Source organism: Mirounga leonina, unplaced genomic scaffold (genome assembly GCF_011800145.1).
Source record: "Mirounga leonina isolate KUSES-001 unplaced genomic scaffold, KU_Mleo_1.0 Mir_93, whole genome shotgun sequence".
NCBI lineage: Eukaryota > Metazoa > Chordata > Mammalia > Carnivora > Phocidae > Mirounga > Mirounga leonina.
Genome location: NW_023270854.1, coordinates 13,697,091 through 13,719,675, shown reverse-complemented (window position 1 = coordinate 13,719,675; position 22,585 = coordinate 13,697,091). Strand labels below are relative to the sequence as shown.

The 22,585-nt window shown below is 45.3% G+C and overlaps 1 protein-coding gene across 1 annotated transcript in view; it reads left to right on the top strand.

Moving 5' to 3' along the window:
- Positions 1-22,579, top strand: part of TNFRSF11A (TNF receptor superfamily member 11a) — a 51,391-nt gene extending 28,812 nt beyond the window's left edge. The window contains exons 5-10 of the mRNA XM_034996269.1: positions 1,954-2,047; positions 3,557-3,651; positions 5,587-5,700; positions 9,026-9,078; positions 10,368-11,118; positions 22,127-22,579. Coding sequence (XP_034852160.1) covers positions 1,954-2,047; positions 3,557-3,651; positions 5,587-5,700; positions 9,026-9,078; positions 10,368-11,118; positions 22,127-22,473 — 1,454 coding nt within the window. The 3' untranslated portion in view covers positions 22,474-22,579. The remainder of the gene's footprint in view (positions 1-1,953; positions 2,048-3,556; positions 3,652-5,586; positions 5,701-9,025; positions 9,079-10,367; positions 11,119-22,126) is intronic.
- The last annotated feature ends 6 nt before the right edge of the window (positions 22,580-22,585 follow it).

Here is a 22,585-nt window from a genome sequence, read left to right as displayed (position 1 = left end):
TGATTATTCATACCTGCTAATCTTTCACTTAGACCCATCTTGTTTTAACCCAGAAGACTTGGATAGGCTTAGGAGAATTAAGATAGTATTCATTTCAATTCATATGGAGGAAAATGTCCCTCAGAGTCTCACTGGTACAGTCAGTCCTTATTACCAAATGTATCAACGAAACCAGATGAGCTTTCTCTTGGAAAAAGTCTGACTTGATTTTTTTTTTTTTTTTTAAGAGAGAGAGAGTGGGGGGGGAAGTAGCTGAGGGAGAGGGAGAGAGAGAATCTTCAAGCAGACTCCCTGCTGAGTGCAGAGCCTGACTCGGAGCTCGATCTCATGACCCTGAGATCATGACCTGAGCCGAAATCATGAGTAACCAACTGAGCCACCCAGGCATCCGTTGATTTTTTAATTATTAAAATAAGTCTCCCGACGACAGCCAACTCCCTTATGAATTCAATTCTAAGACAAGACGCAGAGTCTTTTGGTAGGGAGGGGCTCTGAATCGCAGGAGCTTTGCTGTTACCAGTATTTTGATTTGTTGTGGGGTTTTTTTTTTTTTTGGTTTTTTTGGCATAGCAGGATTTGGAGTGGATAAGCAGCGTGCCTTCTTTTGTAAAGTGGGGAAAGGGTGATTGTGTCAGGGGGAAAGGGAATGGAGAACCTGCAGGATGCCCCTGGCAGGTCAGCATTTCAAAGAGTCAATGTGGAAGTCAAGTGCATGGATTTAATGCCCTTAAGGCTATGTGTGACTTGTGGCTCCTTAGGAAGTCTCTTTGTTTTTAAGGGTTACTCTTCTAGACTGTGTTAATATTGTAAAAAGCTGCTTGAATTCATGTGAGCAGCTAGATGTTAACTGGGCTTTTGTTAAGATCATTACAAGGTGACTCAGATTACTAGACTGGGGGGGTACCCTGCTTATTGAGGCAATTGCAGAAATTAAGAATGCACTTCCCATTGACTTTGGACAAAGAAAATGTAATTCCTTATTTTAGTGTTTTATTTATGACAATAAATCACAGAAGTGCTACTAATTTCAGGAGTAAATTGTGGTTTTGGCACTAGTCAATTGCCTGATTATGATACCATGTGGAAGCCAATGTTCTTCTTTATCGGAATTACCAAAGGGTCATCATGTGTCAGTTGCAGTGAGGCTAGTAGATGTAGGAAATTGGAGACATGTCCTATTTTGATAATGTAGTTGGTGAGGAATGTGAGAGAACTAAAGAAAGCTTCCTAACCAGGATCAATTCCTGCTTTCACTGCTGTGGCTTAAGGCAGGGATCCAAAATCCATCCCACCACTTGTGTTGGTATAAATAGAGTTCAATTGGAACACAGGCACGTCTCTTTGTTTACATATTGTCTATGATGCTTTCATGCTGCAAGTAATTACAGCAGAAATCAGAGGCCCTGCAAAACCTAAGATATTTACTGTATGGCCTTTGTTTTTTTTTTGTTTTTTTTTTTGAGGGGGGTTTGTTTTTGTTTGAAAAAAGTGTGTTACCATCACTCTAGTGTTTGAAGACTTATCTGGGTTCGAAGGAGTCAGGACAGGAAGTTTCCCTTCAAGGCAGGAAAAGGGCTGTGATTCTCTGTAGACGAAGACTGATACAATCCCAAAAGGCTGAAAGGGGTGGGCAGACATGTGCCTGGTGAAAATAAAGGAGACAGCAGGCTCCCCAGCTAGGAAACAGAGGATCGGTGACCAGGACAGTGGCTCTGAACAGCCAAGGGTCAGTACCTAACTCAAATACTGATGTTCGTTACCTTGCTGAACACAAGTCTGTAACCTTCTGCTGGGACCGGGGCCCTCTGAAGCCAGGAGGAAAGGGATGGGAATGGGGGGCCAGAGGCACAGGGGGCAGCTCCTGATCTCTGGTCCTCAGGAACATCATCCTGGCCGATCTCTAAGTGTCCTTGTTTGTTATGCTTGTCCTTTGTCCGTTCATTTTTTTGACAGTGCAGCTCAACAAGGACACTATTTGCAAGCCCTGCCTAGTGGGCTACTTCTCTGATGCCTTTTCTTCCACCGAGAAATGCAAACCCTGGACCAAGTAAGTGGCAACTGCAGAGGAGCCAGGAGAGTGTGTTGATTTTATACTCAACCTGAACTGTCTCAAGACTAGGTTGAAACCGGACTGATTCCATTTGGTGAGGCTTCCGCTCAAACCCAGTTTCAGAATGGGAAAATTCTGTCAATTCGGCATGGGGAAAATAAGCCAGTCCAACTCACCTTCAGCCTCATGTGCGATAGGAACTCCATATTGCTTTTCAGATTCAGTTGGACCAAATCTTTGACTTACAGTTGCAGCTTCTTTTGTCCTTTTACTGACTTTGGTTACTTGAAAATGATTTACAATGTTTATTATCCTTCACTCGCCACTCCCATGCTTCCCAGCTTCCCTGCATCACTGGTTTGTTGGTCCAGAAATGTGTGTGTGTAGTGTGTGTGCAAAGAGAGGTATCCTGTGTATATAAATGTTTGCATACGCTAAACACCTTGGGTTTTTTTAACATAATATATGCTAAAGGAAGCTCATTCTGTATTTGTTCACTTAGATCTTCATGGCTTCTTGTAGCTTAGAAGACATTTGCTGCCAACTCTTGGTTTGTACCGTAATTTATCTTGGTAGAGATGTACCATAAAGATGTACCTTAATTTTACTTAATAAATTCCCTATTGGTAGTCATTCAGGTAGTTTCTAGTCTGTCATGGTAATAAATAATTCTGCAATGAATCATCATATATATATACTGGGTTTCACACTTAATGTGAGTATGTGTGTATGTGTGTGTATGTAGTGGAATTATATGTATATAGTGTGTGTGTATATATATATATAGATATATACATATATATCTATATAGAGAGAGGAATTTCTGGGTCCTTCCATTGCATGCTTATAATTAAATACTAATATAGTCCTAATATTTTTTTAAAGGTTTATTTATTTATTTTAGAGAGAGAGAGAGAGTGGGGGCAAGGGGCTAAGGGAGAGGGAGGGAGAGAATCTTCAGGAAGACTCCCTGCTGAGTGCAGAGCCTGACACGGGGCTCGATCTCACTACACTGAGATCATGACTTGAGCTGAAACCAAGAGTCAGATGCTTAACCAGCTGAGCCACCCAGGCGTCCCCCCGCAATATATTAATTCTCATTAGATACTAATTTTCTGATCCACTTATCCAAGTTTTATTGGATGTTGAAAAGATTTTTTGTGTTTTCAGCTTCAAAAGAGCTTTCATCAAAAGTTTATCACTCTACCAAAGGCAATTGAGGCATTTGGAATCTTCTTCACCGAGGACACCAATACACGCTCTTTTGGACCATAGTGTCAGAGTGGTTCTTAGAGAATCCTGGTGGTGCTTACTTTTGCGTATTCATTGGTCCACCCTTCCGAGGTGTGGACAGACACTGGGAATTCAAACATGCAGGAAGACCTCTCAGTTCTTCTCCTGAAGAAGCTAGCAATCTAGCAGAGTAGAGCCTTTTAGTACATGTTTTGTTTTGTTTTTTAAGAAAGATTATAAAAGCAAAGCACTTAACTACCTTTACCTCTACAGCTGTAGCATTCTTGGAGAGGCAGAAGTACATCATGGGACGGATAAATCTGATGTGGTTTGTAGTTCTTCTCTGTCATCAGCAAAGCCTCCAAGAGGTATGTTTAAACAGAGCTCGTTGGCTGTAGATGTGCCCAGTCTAGTCAGCAATTCTAGATTTCTTCCGAATTACATGCTGTGTCTGAAGGGGTTCACCTCTCCCTCTTCATCAAGACCATCTTAGCTGTGGTCAATTTTATCAGTATTTTAACTCCAGATATGTTGTTACTTGAAAATTTCCTGCTCTGAAATGGATAACTAATAAAGAATCCGTATATACAAGAAAAGAAAGAACAGAAACTGAGCTACAAACGTGAATTAAAATGCCCAAATATGGCAGGATTGTGGCGGTCCCAGTGGGGGTGTCTGTGGGAGATTTTGGTCACCAACCAGGGTTAGAATATAGCTATCATTATGTAGGGCACATTTTGTAGATCAAGTTTATCTTAAGTACAGTTTCAAAGCCTGAAAGAAAGTTGACAGTTCATGGTGGATGCTGGTTGCCTGGGGGCGTGAGATTGTGCAGAGCTGGGTCCAGATAGGCAACGCTGGAAATGGACACACGGCAGGAAGAAGCCAGGCCACGGTTTAATGGGGTTAAAGAACTAAGAAAATCAGGGGTTTAGATTTGACATTTTGGGAAACAGGAGGATATCTAAGCATTATGGATATGGAGTTACCCAGAGTAGCATGTAAAAAAGACCATTTTAAAGATAACATTGAAAATAACGGAGGGAATAAAAAGTTACTTTAAACAAAAGAGAAGGAGTGGAGAGGTGAGACTCCCAGAAACCAGGGCACATAAACCAAGACTTCATAATATAAAGGTTCTAGCAAGGAAGCGATCAAGGAGGATGGGAGAAATGGTTAAGTCCATGTTGTGTTGTAGATGAAATACTGAAACGCTTCGCAGGATGGCTGTGGTTCTGTTCTCATGACCAGCAGAACCCTGGTGCCACGTTGTTCTTTGGAAAGAGATATGATAAGGGGCTTCCTTTGGCCTCAGAGGCCATCCACCTGGAGAGATTGAGGTGTTCTGTAGGTAAGCAAAGATGGAACTGGATGGCGTGGTCAAGACAATTAGAGTTGTGATAAAGTGGCCACTTTTACTTATTTATTTATTAAAGATTTAATTTATTTATTAGAGAGAGAGCACAAGCGGGGGGTTGGGGCGGCAGGCAGAGGGAGAAGCAGACTCCCTGCTGAGCAGGGAGCCAGATGCGGGACTCTATCCCGGGACCCCGAGATCATGACCTGAGCCAAAGGTGACGCTTAACCATCTGAGTCACCCAGACGCCCCTAAACTAGCCACTTTTTTTTTTTTTAAAGATTTTATTTATTTGACAGAGAGAGACACAGCGAGAGAGGGAACACAAGCAGGGGGAGTGGGAGAGGGAGAAGCAGGCTTCCCGCCGAGCAGGGAGCCCGATGCGGGGCTCGATCCCAGGATCCTGGGATCATGACCTGAGCCGAAGGCAGACGCTTAACGACTGAGCCACCCAGGCGCCCCCTAAAGTAGCCACTTTTAAAGATGGTCATGGGCTGGCCTCCCGCGGAGTGACGCCAAGCATGGGGCTGGCTGCAGTGTGGTTTCGCCCTTCTGGAAGTGAGCAAACTCTCCTCACACCTAGAGTCAGGGACCGTCCTCCTTCTCCGATGCCAGACCAACATCCTTGATTCTGGGCCTTGACTCAGAGGGTTTTGTTTTTATTTTATTTTATTTTATTTTTAATTTTTTTAGATTTTATTTATTTATTCATGATAGAGAGAGAGAGAGAGAGAAACAGAGGGAGGAGCAGGCTCCCAAGGAGCAGGGAGCCCGATGCGGGACTCGATCCCAGGACCCTGGGATCATGACCTGAGCCGAAGGCAGACGCTTAACCATCTGAGCCACCCAGGCACCCGAGGGTTTTGTTTTTAAACAAGAATGAAAATAATCAGAGAATTAAATTAAATACTCTTTAACACCTTTTTCTCATTTTCTTCCAATGCAGAACCCCCGATTTACTTGCCCAGTTTAATTATTCTGCTTCTCTTCATATCCGTGGCATTGGTTGCTGCTGTCATCTTTGGTGTTTATTATAGGAAAAAAGGGAAGGTGCTAACAGGTACTGTGTCTACGCTGGTTTTTGAAAATTAAGCTTAAAGAAAGGAGATGCATTTCTAGGTGTATGCTTTGGAAGATGCACATACTGCCCATGACTGTCTCTGGTGATCAGCCTCGAGTAAGTGCCTTGACAGTGGTTACAGTTAAACCAAGGAGAAATACCCTTTATACCTAATTCATTGTTCTCTGGCCAAATAAACAAAAATCCATGGTGCCTGTGGATGTGTAAGCAAACAAAATACGCCAGGTTCAGGAAGCTGATGACTTGTAAGCTGTGTGTTCGTGGCAGGTAGATCATGTATCATTAGGTATGAATGGGTTGCCTTCATCCAAGAATACCAACATGTTTGATGCACCCACTTAAAATAGAAACAAGTGTTCGGGTAAATGGCAGACAGGAAGTTTTGATTGGGGTCTTACCTTAAAATATGAGTATAAAATTATGAAAATAAGTTTTCTTGTTTTCAGTAAAATTTAAGTGCTCATTCTTTTTTTTTTTTTTTTAAAGATTATTTATTTATTTATTTGACAGAGAGAGAGAGATTACAAGGAGGCAGGCAGGCAGAGGGAGAGGGAGAAGCAGGCTCCCCGCCGAGCATGGAGCCCAACACGGGGCCCAATCCCAGGACTCCGGGACCATGACCCGAGCCGAAGGCAGACGCTCAACCGACTGAGCCTCCCAGGCGCCCCTTAAGTGCTCATTCTTATAGCCAATCATTCGGGGTTACCTTGTTTCTTGGAAATCATTTCTTCACAAACAGTTATTTGATAGTGCCTTTTTAACATTACGGCATATTTGACATTTACACAAGGCTAATAGAATGTCATTTTTAAAAAAGATTTTATTTATTTATTTGAGAGAGAGAGAGCGCGTGCTCATGAGCAGGGGGACAGGGGCAGAGGGAGAGGGAGAAGCAGGCTTCCCATGGAGCAGGGACCCCGATGCGGGGCTCGATCCCAGGACCCTGGGATCATGACCTGAGCCGAAGGCAGATGCTTAACCGACTGAGCCACCCAGGTGCCCCAAGAGTGTCATTTTTAAGAAAAGATTCCTCAAGAGATTTCTTTATGCTTTCGTGGTCAGATCGCCTTCTCTAGGAGCACTGTTGTCTTACTATCCTTTTTTCCCTTTTGGGTTGCTCAGGGGTTTATCACGTCCACCTCTGCTTTGCTGTGGTTTGATCAGTGCTCCTGCATCACATGCATGAACTTCCTGAAACCCTGCCTGTCTTGCTCTTTCCACTAACGTCACGTTATATAACACTGGGCCATCAAAAGTCTTAAAGAGGGAAGATGGTGTTTGGAGATGCCTATGTTAAGCAGAGGACAGTGTTAAATGACTTTTTTTAAGAATCTACTCATTATTGAGTATTTTTATTTGATGCCGCTCCACTTCCCTAGCAACCTGGTAACAAGGGTTTTGAATAATGCATGTTCAGATGATGAGGATCACTCGTGGAGTCACATTTATGTGAGATAAACAGATTTCTGACATTTTTTTTTTTTTTTTTTGGTCTCTGCAATAATCTCTTCCTGCCATATCTTATCAGTGAGAAGGACAATGGGCCTACCAGTTACCGAATCAGGAGGTAGAGCTGTTAGCCCTCTCTTCATCCGTTCATGGGACCCCCCCCCCCTTCGGGGGCAGGACTGGCCCTGGGGGCTCCTTACTGAGCGGCACACAGCGAGTGCTCTTGTTGGGGAAGTGGGCACGGCAGGTTGAGGCCCCCAGAATGAGGCCGAGTGCTGAAAGGGAAGTTGCAGAGCTCCAGGTGAGCAGATGACAGGGGTGGTCTGACCTTGGGGCCAGCAAGGGCCTCCCAGAGGAGACCAGGAGCTGAGCCCTGAAAGCCCTCTGGAATTGGCTAAGGTTCATGCAGCTGGTGCTGAAAGTCAGAGCCAGCGTGAGAAACACTGGAAAGGGAAGCCAGGGCCAGATGATGCAGCCCTGCAGGCTCGCTCCTGGTCCTTAGCAAAGAGAAGTAAAACTAGCCCTCTGGTTGTAGGATAGAAAACAAATTCGGGGGTACAGTAAGACTGGATGCAGACACACCAGTTAGGAGGGCTTTTGCAGGCATCCAGGAGAGAAATGAATATCTCCTCGTGTACAAATGTCATTTTTTAGTACCATTTGTGATTATCTAGTACTGATCCCTACAAGGGAAGAGCTACAAATTTCCTTTAATTTGGTGTAACTTTATGTAATTTCAAAACTATAGAAAGGAAGCAAGAATAATTATGAAGATGCTAGCAATACCTGACATATATTGAACATTTATTCTGGGCCAGCCCCACTTACGCATTTTACACGTACTCACAAAATCACAACGGCACCAGGAGGCAGGCACTGCTATTTCTCCCGTTTCGTGATGGAGAAACTGAGACTCAGGGAAGTGAAATGAACCGGGCAAGTTCAGGTGATAGGGATTATCATGACCTGATCATCTCCTGGACAATGGACAGCCTCCCGCTTCAGTGTTTATAGTGAATTTAGCATCAAATAGTCAGTGGAAGTGGGGTAAAGTTGTATCTTTGTAGAACATAAATTCATAGGTTTTTTTCAGTTCGTAGATCTGACTTTTTTTAAAAAAAGGTTTTATTTATTTATTGGAGAGAGAGAGAGAGCACGCAGAGGGAGAGTGAGAGGAAAAAGCAGACTCCCCGCTGAGCAGGCAGCCTGATGCAGGACTCCATCCTAGGACCCTGAGATCATGACCTGAGCCCTGAGCCGAAAGCAGATGCTTAACTAATTAAGCTGCTCAGGAATCCCGTCACTTCTGTTTTTAAAAGTTAATGGGAGATGTGCTTTGTTTATGCCACGGAACATAACTCTTCCTCCTGAGAAGCAACCAGGTATAGTGGAAAAGGATTTGAGGCCCCCTGGAGCTCATTGGGGTCTGACCACCTTCCGGTCTGCCCTTTTCCTTTATCGTACATCCATGTGAGCTAGTCTACTGGAAGGGCAATGCCTGGACCTGTGTCTTCGTCATTCCCCTGCAGTGCCTCGCCCCGTCCCTCGGAGTCACGGGAAAGCGGCAAAGGGAATGAGAATGCTTCCAGTCCTAACAGCAGCTCTGAGTGTGCCCAGAGGAGTTCAGTGGAACATTAGCCAGAGGATGCTTTGCTTTCCATAGATCAGAAAGTTCTGTTTGGGGGAGGAGGAGTCTTTGAATTGGTTGATTTTTCTTTTAAATGTTTTCACTTTCAGGAACTCTCACTGAAAGACTTGCAGAGGCCTGTGTTTAAAGAAATACTGAGCTGACATAGTGATTGATAATACTGAATTAGATGAAATAATATCAAGTTCTTATCCTTTGTTTTTCTAGCTAATTTGTGGCACTGGGTCAATGAGGCTTGCGGCCGCCTAAGTGGAAATAAGGTAAATTTAAGTCTTAAGTTGCCTCCTTAACATCCTTTTAATGGTTTAGGCTGATGTGGCTGTTATTAGTTCACCCACTGTGAACGGGGTCCTTCCTTGAGGGGTGGAACCTCAAATCCCAGGATTGATCCCCGCAGAATAACCCAAAGCCCAAGTGGGTGCCCATTGTAAATGCTCTTTTCTTTGCATTTCCTTCCCCTCCTCATCTCTGTGAACATACATTATTTATGTTGTTGTTCTAGCGCTGATCTTGATTGCCTAGGACAGGTTCCAAGGAGGAAGGACCTGCCATTTCCCTCTACTCTTTAGTTATTTTGCTAACTTTTCATTTTGATATAATCAAAATTATAGAAAAGCAGTGAGAATAGTACCAAAAAAAAAAAAAAAACCCAACTGCCACACATGCTAAACTCAGACCCACCAACTGCTTGCACTTTATCACATTGCATTATCATTTGCTCTCTGTGTGTATATGTGTGTGTTTATTCATGGACCATTTTAGAGTGAATGGCAGACATCATGCTTCTGTACCCTTAAATACTTCAGTGTGATTTTCTTGAGAACAAGCACATTCTCTTACATAACCATAGTACATTTATCAAAATCAAGAAATGTAATCGTGGTACCAACTATTATCTGATCCACATGTGATATTAAAAATATCTTTGATTATCCCATTATGTCCCTTAGATCTATTGTCTGTGGCATAAAGAATATATATTTTAAACCGTGAGCTCCTCCTGATTCTTCCAGTTCCAGTCCCAACACCACAGGATTCATTTGGTCTTTCCCTTCCCTGGATTTGAATCTTTCCTTCTCCAACAGGACGAAGCCCGGCTCCTATTATTCTCAATATGTTTACTCATTTGCTCAGTGCCAGAATACACAGAAAGTACTTTCAGAATTATTAAACCATACTACAGAGAAAACAAAGCTACTAACTAGAGTTCCTTATTTGTTTACAGTATTTTTTTTTTTAATTTAGATTGAATGTATTTGGACAAAGTACTGTGTTCTAAAGTTACTTGAGTTAGCGCTTCGCTTTGCTTTAGTGTAAACATGCTATTCGTTTGAAATGCGGTTTGACTCCCTGGTTCCCATATTCCATTTTAGGGTTCTCCCCGCTCTGGAATTGTAAATAACACAAATAAAGCGCCATAATGAGTGTTTGTTATGTCCTTGTTATGGTGGAAATCATTATTCTGAACCATTTTCAGCCATGTTTAGCAGAAAGACGTTCTAATAACTCTGGGTATTAATACTTCTGCCTTCTGAATTTACATCAGCAGGAGTCCTTGGGCAACAATTTCAGCAACCCTCACGTGGAAGCCTCTAGTCAGCGTGAAATTTGTGAAGGTGCCCTACTGCTGACTCTGGAAGAGAAGATGTTCTCTGAAGATATGTGCTGTCCAGACAGTGGCGGTGTCTGTGAGGGTGCGTGTGCGGGCGGCGGGCCCCGGGCCAGGGTGCTCCCCTTGGTCAGCGAGCTCGAGGGGGACCCCTTCCGGCACATTCCCATGGAAGACGAGTATGTGGACAGGCCCTCCCAGACCCCAGACTCTTCGCTGTTCCTCACTCAGCCTGGGAGCAAGTCCACACCCCCTTTCCCTGAGCCCCTGGAGGTGGGGGAGAATGACAGTTTGAGCCAGTGCTTCACTGGGACAGAGAGCCTGGCCGATTCTGAAAGCTGCCATTTCGCCGAGCCCCCGTGCAGGACTGATTGGATTCCCACGGCCTCCGAAAAGGACTTGCAAAAAGAAGTGGAGGGTGGCCATTGCCCCCACTGGGGGGCAGCCCGCGGCAGCTCGGCAGAGGGCTGTGCAAACTGTGGGAACCCGCCTGGGGAGGCCCGGGAACCCCGCATGGCTTCGCCGCAAAGCGGACCCTTGCCCCAGTGTGCCTATGGCATGAGCCTTGCGCCCGAAGATGCCGCCGCCGGGCCTGGCCAGCCCACCGACGGGGCTGACCGAAGGCTCCCCGGCTCCGTGCGGGGGGGCCCTGGGTCTGGAAGCGCCTCCAGCGACCAGCCACCTGCGTCTGGTAAGTGATGTCCTGCTCTCTCTCGCTTCTGAGCAGAGAGGCCTGTTCCTGGTGCAGTGTCTGGAGGCAAGGGGCACAGACCGTTTGGGGAAGAAGGACGCTAACATGGGGAGGATGCCACTCGAACCTGGTCTCCTGATAGGCCTCTTGGCAGGGTGGGTTTTGATTCAGTCCCCACATTGAGGCTGTGGATTGTGCCCCCTGTCCCCACCCGGGGGGCCGTCTCTTCTCTTCCACGTGCCCCGTGCCCAGCACTGACCATCTGGGGGCAACGTCCACATTGACCTCGGGATCCCCTGTCGTTGAGGCATTGCCTCAGATCTCGGGGTTTTGTTTTTGTCTTTAAAGCAGCCTCTACCTCACATCTCCCCTGAGAAAGCTTTTGTAATTGTCAGGGGGACAAACAACACTGTTCAGTTAATCCTTAATTAATTAATATTTATTCAGAGTAGCTTGTTGGTTCTATACCAAATTAATGATGCACCAAAGCTGTTCTTTGATGCTTTATATGAGAAGCCCCTTTTACAACCGCTGCATGTAATATATTTATGGAACCAGGAGGATCATTTTACAATTTAAAATCGTTATAGAGATTTATCACTGCAGCACTGCTTGAGCATGAATAGCCCACCAATTATAATATTATAACTTTTTTTTTTTTCACAAGGGTAAAACACCATCTGTTTGATGATGTAGTTAGAGGGAAATCTGCCACTGATGGTGAGGGCTCTGGGTACTGTTTACCACATGGCGGGGGTCGGGGATCTCTTTGAGAATCTTCTGACAGCTGTAGATACTCTCTCCAGAAAAATGAATATATGGATATATGCTATTTAAGGGGCTGCACAGAATCCTCCCACCCTCAAAAAGAAAAAAGCAAAAAGCCCATTCGTGGACCTCCTTTATCCTGGGATGCCTTTTCTTTTTCATTCCTGCCTCTTTATTTAGACAGCAAGTAGTGCTAGCAGCTGCTGTTTGAATTATTTTATAACCCTGAGGTAGCTAGATCCTGCCCTGAACACAGAGACCCTCCTGCCTCATGTTGCTGATGGCTGCCCCTGGCTTATTTGGTAGAACAATGTACTTTCATCTGTCTTCCAAGCTTTGTGGTTTTGCTGCAACCATACAAATCCACTGATGTGTAAATTCTATGACATCAGTTCTCAGTCAGATTGAAAGGAGGAGATACATTGGGGGATATTTTTCAAAGAACTGATTTGTTTTTCCTTCCGAAGACCTCCACATTAAGATTTTAAGGAATTTCCATAACTAAAAGTTTGGTTCTCTTGTTCCTTTGTATAATTCCATTTCTTTTTTTAGTAGTTAATTTTCTTCCTGTTGGTCATAGAGACATACAAGAACACGAGTTTAGGGGGCTGCGGGGGGGGGGGGTGGCGTGGGGAGGCCCGAGCTGAGCGTAGCAGTGACCGTGTCCTGGTACCATGGCCAGGGGCAGACCAGTTTTTCCGTTAGTGACGCCAGGAAGGTGATGTTTGCCACTGTGTGAAAATCGTCAGCAGCTGTTGGAAGAAAAGACTTGGCCAAATTTAAAGAGATTTTTTTTTTTTCCCTTAGTGTCCTGAAGTCAAAAGCCAGATCTCAGTGCCCTAGTCTGGTTTTCATTACCATTTATTTCTCCAGCACTAAAAAAAGAAAAAAAATAGTGTGTCATCAACTAAATGGTGCTGCTTTGCAGGAAGTTTACACTGCTTTCTCTCTCCTCGTCTGGTGCTTCGCCATGCGACCCATCTGTGGAGAGTCTGCCTGTGGGTGCCAGCAAGAGGGCCAAATTCATTCTCGCCCCAGGAGGAGCGGCGGCCAGATTCAGTTTTGAGGCCATGCTCTTCTCCCCATAATTACTTCTACATGAGCAGGCCTTCTGGTGTCTGGTCAAAATAGCTCTTTCTCATTATTGCTTTTTTTTTTTTTAAAGATTGTCATTATTTATGTTCTATAAAATGTGTGAAAGAGGATGGAGGTTGGGTGAAAGATCAGAAGGAGTCTAATCCTATTTGATCTCCTGAAAGCCACTGTTGCTCTTGGGGACTTGAAAGAGGTGGCCTTTTTTATTAGGTTTTAGATTTTTATTTGTGGGTATTTAAAACACACACACACACAACCAAATCAAATGACATGATTGGGCACTTCCTCAGTAAGGATGAGTATCTCCTTTGCTCTCAGCATCCCTTTGAAGAAAATGATGGTTCTTCAAACAGTTCTACAAGTGTAACTTTTGAAAATAATATCCAATGTTAAGGTTATTCTAGCAATGTTATAACCCTTCAAGAACGGTAAGAATGATTAGCAAAGACCAATACGGGAAAAACATATATTTGGTTATGTCTTATAAAACCATTTCTTAATTTACATCTTAAATTACTACCCTGATGACATAATGGAGGCGCCCTTGGTTACAAATCCTTTCACCTGGAGTTTGGAGAATTCTCACTGTGTCCTGAAAATTCGTTCATGTGAAAGAAAGAATCACTTCTTACAACTAATGCGTCTGTAGTGGCCGGGGGCTTGCTTTTGGCTCCTGAAATCGCTTTCTTGCTTCAGCTGCTTTGGAGTTGGAAACAGTTGTTTATTTATAGGGTCCACGGTGGTTATTAATGAACAGCAACTACATATTTGTTTTTCTATCATATCTTTATTGAGGGTCTACTGAGCCCCAGAGACTTGGGAAAACCGGCAAAACAAGTAGAGATTGAGGTCAGGGAATGGACAACTGAAGAAATCAGTAACGTGAGACAGTAAGGCCTTGGGCAGCCTGCCGCCCCTGCCCCCACCCCGCCTGCTGCCCCTTCCGCACCCCACCTCCCCCCCAACCTGCCACCCCTCGGCCTTCTCTCCCCCAAGCCCCCCAACCTAAGTTTTGGCCAAAGCCAGCCCCTTTTACTACAGACACCTCTCACTTGCCTCTTCTGCTCTGTCATGTGCTTCTGCTAGTGTGAGCTGCCCTGTCCGCACACTGTCCCCTTTTCCAGAGCGCCCCCTCCTCCTGTCCTTCAAGTCGCAACTCCTGTGCTACTTTGGAACCAGGGAGGGCAGGTGTGCTGGCTGAGCGGCCACCCTCGCCCCCCGCCCTTCTGTGCACTTTCTGTCTTTCTCACTGAGCCCGGCAGGCGCACACCTTTATCAACAACGGGCTCTAGGTAGCACGCCATTCAGTGGGGATTTCCATGACCTTCGCCACACCTGATCTTTCCAGTATCTCGCGAGGTGGCTTAGTCACAGGGTGTGAAGGTCATCCATTCAGCCAGTCATGAGTAACTAGAGGAACAGGAGACCATATCTCCCTGTTTGTTCCCTAAAGTCACTCTCAGCCTCCCACATTTTTAGTCTGTTCTGAGAGCTGGAGGCCAAGCAGGGGATGGAAGGACTGGCCTGAGCTGTCCTGGACGGACCTCAGTGTCCTGGGCAGAGGAGGCAAGGTGAGCTGGTTCATCCAAATGGCAGTGCACACCAAGGCTGATTCCTGGGAGCCCAGGGCACTGGAGGTTGAAAGGCACCTGCCTGACCCCATTTCTCCCCAGCCTCAGTCTCCCATCCCTGGTTCCCCCTCTCTTGAAATGACTATCTTTGACCATCTGTTTCCATCCTGAAAAGACAGATAAAGGTTCTCCTACCTTAATTTTCTTCCTTTCCCTCCCCCTCCCCCAAGCAATGGACGACACTCTATCTAGTTCTAACTTTCTCTTCTTTCTGGTTGGAATGCCATCCCCTAGCTTGTGTTTCGCTTTTAGCTAAGTACTGCAAGGGCAAGTATTAGCTCATTAACCGTGTAAGTTAAGAATGATATTTTATTATTTGGTTGTTTGGCAATATTCATTGATACTAAAAGTCGATGCATTCTTTCAAAGTATATGAAAAACTTAGTTACTGTATACTTTAATTCAGTCCTGCTTGCTTTCTCTCTGTTCTAATGGGGCTCATTTTGGAAGAGTTTCATTCGTAAGCCATTCTAAGTAACTTTCAAGCATGATTCAGAATGGAACTATTAAATACTGCTTCCCTTCCCTTATCATCATCATATACTCAGTTTCTTCCAAATGCCTAAAACAGAGCTTGCATTTCCATAAAAAGGAAAATCACATGAGAAGCATATGGGTTAAATATAAGTTTTTAAAAAATTCCAAAAGAACTCCATGTAGCCTGGGTAGTTTGAGTGTATTTGTGTATATTTTTAGTGCTGTTCCTTGGGAGAAAATCTACATGACAATTGGGTGGTATTATTTGCTATAGTTCTTGTGATTTAATATTCATACGTTATGCATTTTAAACAACATAATAAGCTTTTGGGAAGAAGAGTGTGTATTACCTTGCTTAAAAATGTGAATTCTGCAGAGACTGAGTTCTTAAAACAAAGCTTGTTTTTCTCTGCCCAAGAAAGAGAGATTCCATGGAGCCGCCATGTCAAGCATGGACTTAGCAAAGTGTAGACATCTTTCTGGTTAGGATGGGACACTTCATTTGTCCATTGTTTCTGTTGACTTCAATGCTATTTTTAACTGTCTCGAGTTACCTGAAGATATTGTTAGTTAAGTCACATTAAATATTAATGTTAACCCAACCAACCCATTTTAAATGTTAGAAATTCTTCAAACTTTCTAATTTAGGAAAAATCCTCCTGTCATTCTGGCTCTCAAATCCCACTTTTAGGTAGCCTCAAATACAAGTCCCAGTCCCCTCGTGTTGAGAGATGAGGAGACTATTTTGACCTCCTGATCATCTGCTTGTGAGGTCTGTACCTTAAGCCGCTGTTCTGCTGCCATTAAATTGGCGCCATCAATATTGATTTCCTTTGTTCACTGTGTGTTGGAGACTCTCCAGTGTGCCGCAGAATAAGGGTCTGGGATAGCTGACTACTCTGGCTGAGCGAGGGGCCGTAGCCAGGCCAGGCCCAGAAAGTTCCATGGGCAGGGACACTAGGGTCTGTGCAGCAAGGGATGGCTACCTTGGCCTATGGGTCACCTCCCTTCCACCAGCTGTCTCCAGAAGGTACTATTTTCACTATCCCCGGTTCTTTTGTGAGGAAAGCTCTTTCCTTCATATACCTCCAACCCCATCTTTTTTCTCAAGTGACAGTAAAGTTAAGATCAATGCCAGGGGCAGCCTAGCCAGGGAAAGGTGTCAGAAGGACAGCCGAGGAAGGGAAGGAAGGGGGTAGTGACGGGCCCTTGCTTTGCCTTGGATTCCTGGAGGCTGAATAGACTAAAAGTCTCAGGCCTTTGTAAGGCATCTTGGATAAGCCTCATCTACACCCTCCTTCCCTTTTCATATTTCCCCTTACCAGCTACCAACAAGGGCTTCCGCGCCCCCCCCCCCACTCCGAACAGCAGAACAATCTGGGGCTTCCTTGGCCCTCAGTGGGAAGAGTTACCCCTTTGGGGCAGATATCAACTACAGGAGCTATCCAGCCATGCCCAAAAGGAGGCCTAACAGCACCCACACAATCATGCAACTTGCTGACATGGGGACCCACTGACTTGCCCTCTCTGGTCTACTTGCATAACCCTAAACACCTTTCTGTCCTAAAAGGTAGAAAGCACATTGTAAGGAATTATTTGCTATTGAGAAGGACAATTCAGGACTTACGTGTATTACAGGAGAAGGATATTACCAACTCATTCTAAACCCTGTGCTACAGGCAAGTCATCACTGACTTGTGTGAGGAGAAACAAGACTATGGGGGTTTAGTGCAGAACGATATAGACGAGTGTTCAAACCAGTGACAGTCATAATGATGAATTAGTTCAGCAAAGAAAACAAAAGTTGGTTAGATTTCTGGAGGAAAGTGCCCTCTTGGTCCTTAAGACACGTTGAGATCCGCCAACAAGACACGGATGGAAAAATAACATTACTGCCCAGCACATTCCCCCCATCTCTCTCCCTTGGAGGTCCACCTGCCGGGAGCAGTAATGCCATCAGCGTCCCTGTGACTGATTCTCTGCGATTCCCCGAGCATTTTCAAATCCATCTTCGTTTGAACCTTACACCATCCTGCGGGTGTTCATTCATTCACTTCTTCTTTCATTTAACAGGTATTGTGTGCTACTCTGTGCAGCTGCATCCTCCAGGCTAGCAGGGCTTGAAACTTGATTCTCATTTCACAAATGAGCACACCGAAATCTGGAGAGGTTCTTAGGTGGCTTGTCCCAAATCCCGCAGCGAGGGAGGGCCGAGCAGGACCAGACCAGAGCTTCCAGACCCCTGCTCTCTCCTCTGTCCCTTCCCACTTCTTACCCTCCTAGACTGAAAACTCATCCCTTTAGTCAGCAGTGAGTACCTTCTGCTCTTCAGAGACCACAAAATCAGGATGACATTGACATTATTAGATGACTGGCAGGTGAGTCTGCATTAAGACAAGCCATGAAAAAAGAAGGCTCTTTGACAGTTTCCCTCCTTAAGGCAGAGAGGGGAGAAAGAAGCCAGCCTGGAATGCTCCCATGCAAAGTAGCTGCGAGCTGGTGTTTGCAATGCACCCAGCCCGGCGTGGAGGGAGCACTCAATAAATTCTGTACTGGGGGCGTTGTTTCCATTACTATTGTTACTATAATGGGTGCTCTCTTAACTGTGTACACCTAAACATAGATTAGCACACATTCTTCCCTCCCTCTGTAGAGTAAGCCCACAGCACACTGATTACTCACACCTAATGGATCCCTCCAGAACACCCAGGCCCTTCTGCTCCCACTTGGTGAATGGCTGTGCGTACTAAATCCATGGGTGTTCCCTGTCCTGGGACTGAGTTGATCCTATTAAAACTGGTGAGCTGGTAAAAAGAAGTGAGTTTGAAAAGCATGAGAACTATTTCTGTGAAAACCGTTCAGTGCTTTGGGACTATTCAAAGAATGAGTTGCTAAAATCTTTTTGCTGTTGAAGCTGAGGTGGATGAGACAACTATGAACGTTGAGGGAAGACAACTCTAGAAGGATTCTGCACTTAGACTGCTTGGCAGGTGGCTTGGTTCTCATTGCACTTTAAAGAAACCAAGACTCTAGACATAGGCAGAGCATCAAAGGTACCATCGATACCATCACTAGACTTTCTTAAAGGGACGAGCCTCAGTGCTACACCAGAAAGCTGGTGTCGAACATTTCACAACAAATGACAGGTGGCTCTGAACATTGGGGAAACATGTCATAGGATCCCTGTTGTAGTAGCCTCTGGGACTCAGTGTCCTCCCAAACATCAAGTTCTTTATCAGTACAGAAAATCAGATTCACAAACACTTCTGCGATACTGAAGGATATCCAACTTATAAGAGGTTACCTCCAAAAAGAGTGACACTGAATTAAAGCATTGGTGTGGGGGAAGAACCCAGAGCAATACTCCTAAGAGCTGCCTGCTGCTCAGGACCCGCTTCACCATTTCCAGAGCCCAGGGAAAAATGAAAACACGAGGCGTCCATGTGCAAAAATTAATAAGAAATCCAAGATGATGACAGCAGAGCATTTAATCAAGCATGGCCTTCTGAGGGTCGGGCACCATTAACTGCACAGGTCATGTGCCCATGAAGACAGCTCCGTAGCCACTTACTGTCGTTGGCAGATCAGTAGAGCTTTTGAAGGAAGTTCTAGTCTGTACCAGTTTACTACTCTCATAAAAGTCGGCAGTACGGAATGGGCTTGGACTTGGTCGAAGGTGGTTTTTGTCATTAATTGTACCTTGAGTAAAAAAAAAAAAAAAGAAAATGTGAAGAATAAAATTGCTTTAGAATCTTACTTTTCTAGATACCTTTTCTTTACATCCTAATTATCAGGAAATTAAAGGCCTTGTTCTTGTCCACCCCCCATTCTGTCCCTCCCCCACCCCCAAAAGAATAATATTCTTGATCCAGTCTGAGTCAGAGGATCCTGAAATGTCTAAATATATCTTAGGCAAAAGGATTTGAGTTCCATTTTAGATGGAAAAAAAGAATATAGATCCTATGGGATATATCAAAGATATTGTTTGCCCCGAGGTAAATTGGCATGGGATGAAATTCTTAATGTGAATAATTAAACAAGATCTTGATGTGCAAGATGATAAGAAAAAATGGGCTTTGACTTGAGCTCAGACAAACTGAAGATTCTGACCAGGAAGAAGGTAAACAACAGCGTGTGGATTCATGAGGATGATTTGTTGGGAAATAAAATTTAAAATGAGGGAGAAGTCGTATATACCATGACATCAGTAGATAAATCTCCGTATGAAGAGGACGAAGAAGATGGGAGATTAAATTCAAAGCCATAAGTCAATCACACAGGGGCTAGTGATGCCCTCTGTTAGCACTCCATTATTCTACTGAGACCAACAGAACCAGCAGTCACTGATGTTGTAATAATAGACCGAGAAAATCATACTTTTAAACAGCTTTTTAAATTGCTTTTAGTAAACAAACATGGTATATTTAAATTAGAATAGAATGTTGGTGGTATCTTCATACTGTTGTTAATTTCTCACTTTTTTTTTTTTAGAATTTATTTATTTATATGACAGAGAGAGCGACAGCGAGAGAGGGAACACAAGCAGGGGGAGTGGGAGAGGGAGAAGCAGGCTTCCCGCAGAGCAGGGAGCCCGATGCGGGGCTCCATCCCAGGACCCTGGGACCATGACCTGAGCCGAACGCAGACGCTTAACGACTGAGCCACCCAGGCGCCCCTCTCACTTTGACTTCTGTTAACTAGTGATCTCTCGACTGGGAGGACTTCCGTGCCACGGTCTCACTCCTGCTGCCACCACAGGAGAGGCCCCGGTACCAGCGCTGGGTCAGTAGTTGCTGAGTTACTTGGAGCCGTCATTTACAAGTCCATATCTTGGGCATCTTTTTAAACTTAAAACACATAACATTCACAAGGATTATTTTTAGTAAAGGGCCATATGTGTTGGCTGATGATAGTTTTTTTTTTTTTTTACATTAACCTCGTGATCTTAATTTCCACTCTCTCTGTCTTTAGTGTGGCATGAGAAATTGTAGACATTTACAAAGCAAATTTGAGCCCAGGATCCTTCTGCCCTTTTCATGTGTTTTGTTTTGTATCTTTTTTCAACAGTTCTCTTGCCCATGTCTCCTTACCTACTAGTTCAGCCGTTTGTGGATGTTGTCTTTTGCGTTGAGTGTGACTCACTTTTATTTGGGTCTTGCATTCACTTGAGTTTTTACAGAAACAGTTCCCCTTTTTTATCACACTTACATTTCACCACTTTACAAAATATATAGTTAATTAGATTTCCTAATGAGTTCAACTGGTAAAAACAGAACTGAGAACTAACTCGGTAACTGGTGGGAGAAGAAAGACATAGACATACTAGAAAGTAGACTCCTAGCATAGAGTACACCGTATGTTAGGAGCACCTGTTGGTATATTTCAGAGGACATGGAGTGATCCAGGTAGCTGGTGAATGGAAACACTAGCTGGCCTCCCCCTTGTTGCTTGGGTGGGGGGTCATTAGGCAAATAAATCCCCACCACCATCTTGAAATATACCCCATACAACTGCCTATGAGAGAAATAGCATGAGTCATAAATCTTTTTGATTTGTTGCTCACACTTGAAATCTGTTTTCATTTGAAATCCTTATAGTTTCCTGGGTCACTGGGCCTCCATCTCAGCTTCTCTGAAGGTACTTTGTGGGTGGAGGGAAGGCTCCCCAATGGGATTTCCTGTAGGCTGTTGGTATTTTAGTCAGACCATCCAAAATATGCTTTCCAAACTTGGGGAAAATCTCTTCTTGTGGAGTGGTGATAGAAAAGTTGTATAAATTATTAAAGCTGAGTCACAGTAGATAAGAAAAAATGAGGAAGTTAACAGTGAGGAGCTATTTTGATGTTCATCTCTTCTCAGTATGAAAGATTCTGTTTCTGATACTGAGTGTTGGGACATTTCTGCATCTGCTTGGTTTATGGCATTTATTTTCACCTGGGTCATTTCTAGAGTTATCAATTTTTAAAATAGAAGAGTAATAAGAATAGCAAGTTTCCTAACACTTGTTGAACTTTCTATTTGTTTCCCCAAAGGCTCATCAATTCAAGACTGGTCAAATCTAGTCACCCACAAAGAAGTGATGGTAGACCCCCTAGGGACCAATCACCTCTCAGGGTTCAGAAGGAAAGAGTGATTTATAGGATTTCTTTTTTCCATTTTAGTCTTATGAATCTCTTTTGTTCCAGGAGTTAAAGGTGTTAAGGAAATTGATTTAACCTCTGCTAAATACTGAGCCTGGGTGGACCCATGGCCCTCCAGGGCTGAACTATTAGGGACCTCTGTGGAAGTACAAAGGTGTGACAATCTGGTCACCGGGGAGGCTGGGCTGGTGGGCTCCAGGGTCCTATCAGGCAACGACCTTCCCTCCAGCGGTGCATTCCCTTACTGATGCACTTGGCCACAGCCAGGCCACTGGCTGTTTGCAGCCGGTGCATCTCCCGGACGCACACCCTTTCCCAGGTAACGGCTGCACCTGTTACAGTCTAACACCTGGTGTGCTCTCCTGCCGGTATCCTGAGTCCCATGTGGCAGACGACAAAACTGTAGCATGGCCCGTAGTCTTGCTTCTCTTTTGCCTTCTCTCTCCCTCCTTCTTCTGCCTCAGTCGGTCCTGGTGAGCTGACAAATGAAGGAACCAGTGGGAGTGTCCGATGCACTTTATTTATTTATTTTAAAGATTTTATTTATTTATTTGACAGAGAGAGACACAGTGAGAGAGGAGCACAGGCAGGGGGAGTAGAGGCGGGAGAGCCCGATGCGGGGCTCGATGCGGGGCTCGATGCGGGGCTCGATCCCAGGACCCTGGGACCATGACCTGAGCCGAAGGCAGACGCTTAAGGACTGAGCCACCCAGGCGCCCCAAGGGAGTGTCCGATGCACTTTAGACGCTTAAGGACTGAGCCCCCCAGGCGCCCCAAGGGAGTGTTCCGCTGCTAGAACAGCCTGTTTCCTTGGGAAACTTCCCTCTCACAAGACCAAGTTCTCATCAAGACTTGATGACTCACCTTCTGCGTGTTCTCTCTTCCTCTCCCCTTGTAGGAAATGTGACTGGAAACAGTAACTCCACGTTTATTTCCAGCGGGCAGGTGATGAACTTCAAGGGCGACATCATCGTGGTCTACGTCAGCCAGAACTCCCAGGAGGGCCCGGCAGGGCCGGGCAGCGGCGCGGGGGAGCCGGTGGGCCGCCCGGTGCAGGAGGAGAGCCCGCCGCGCTGCGACTCGTTCGCCGGCCTCGCGCCGCGCTTCCCGGACCCGTGCGCCGGCCTGGACGCGCGCGCGGGCGGGGGGCTGCAGGAGCGCGGCGCCCCCGGGCCCGACAAGGCGTCGCGGCCGGTGCAGGAGCAGGGGGAGGCCGAGGCCGGCGCGACAGGGGCACGGCGCTGAGCGGCCGGGGACCCGCAGCGGCTCTCGGCGCCCCTCGGAGCCGCCCTGCCCGCGGGCGGGCTCCGGTCTCTGCGTCTCCAGCCCGGCCTCCGCGGGCTCCGCAGGGGCCGCG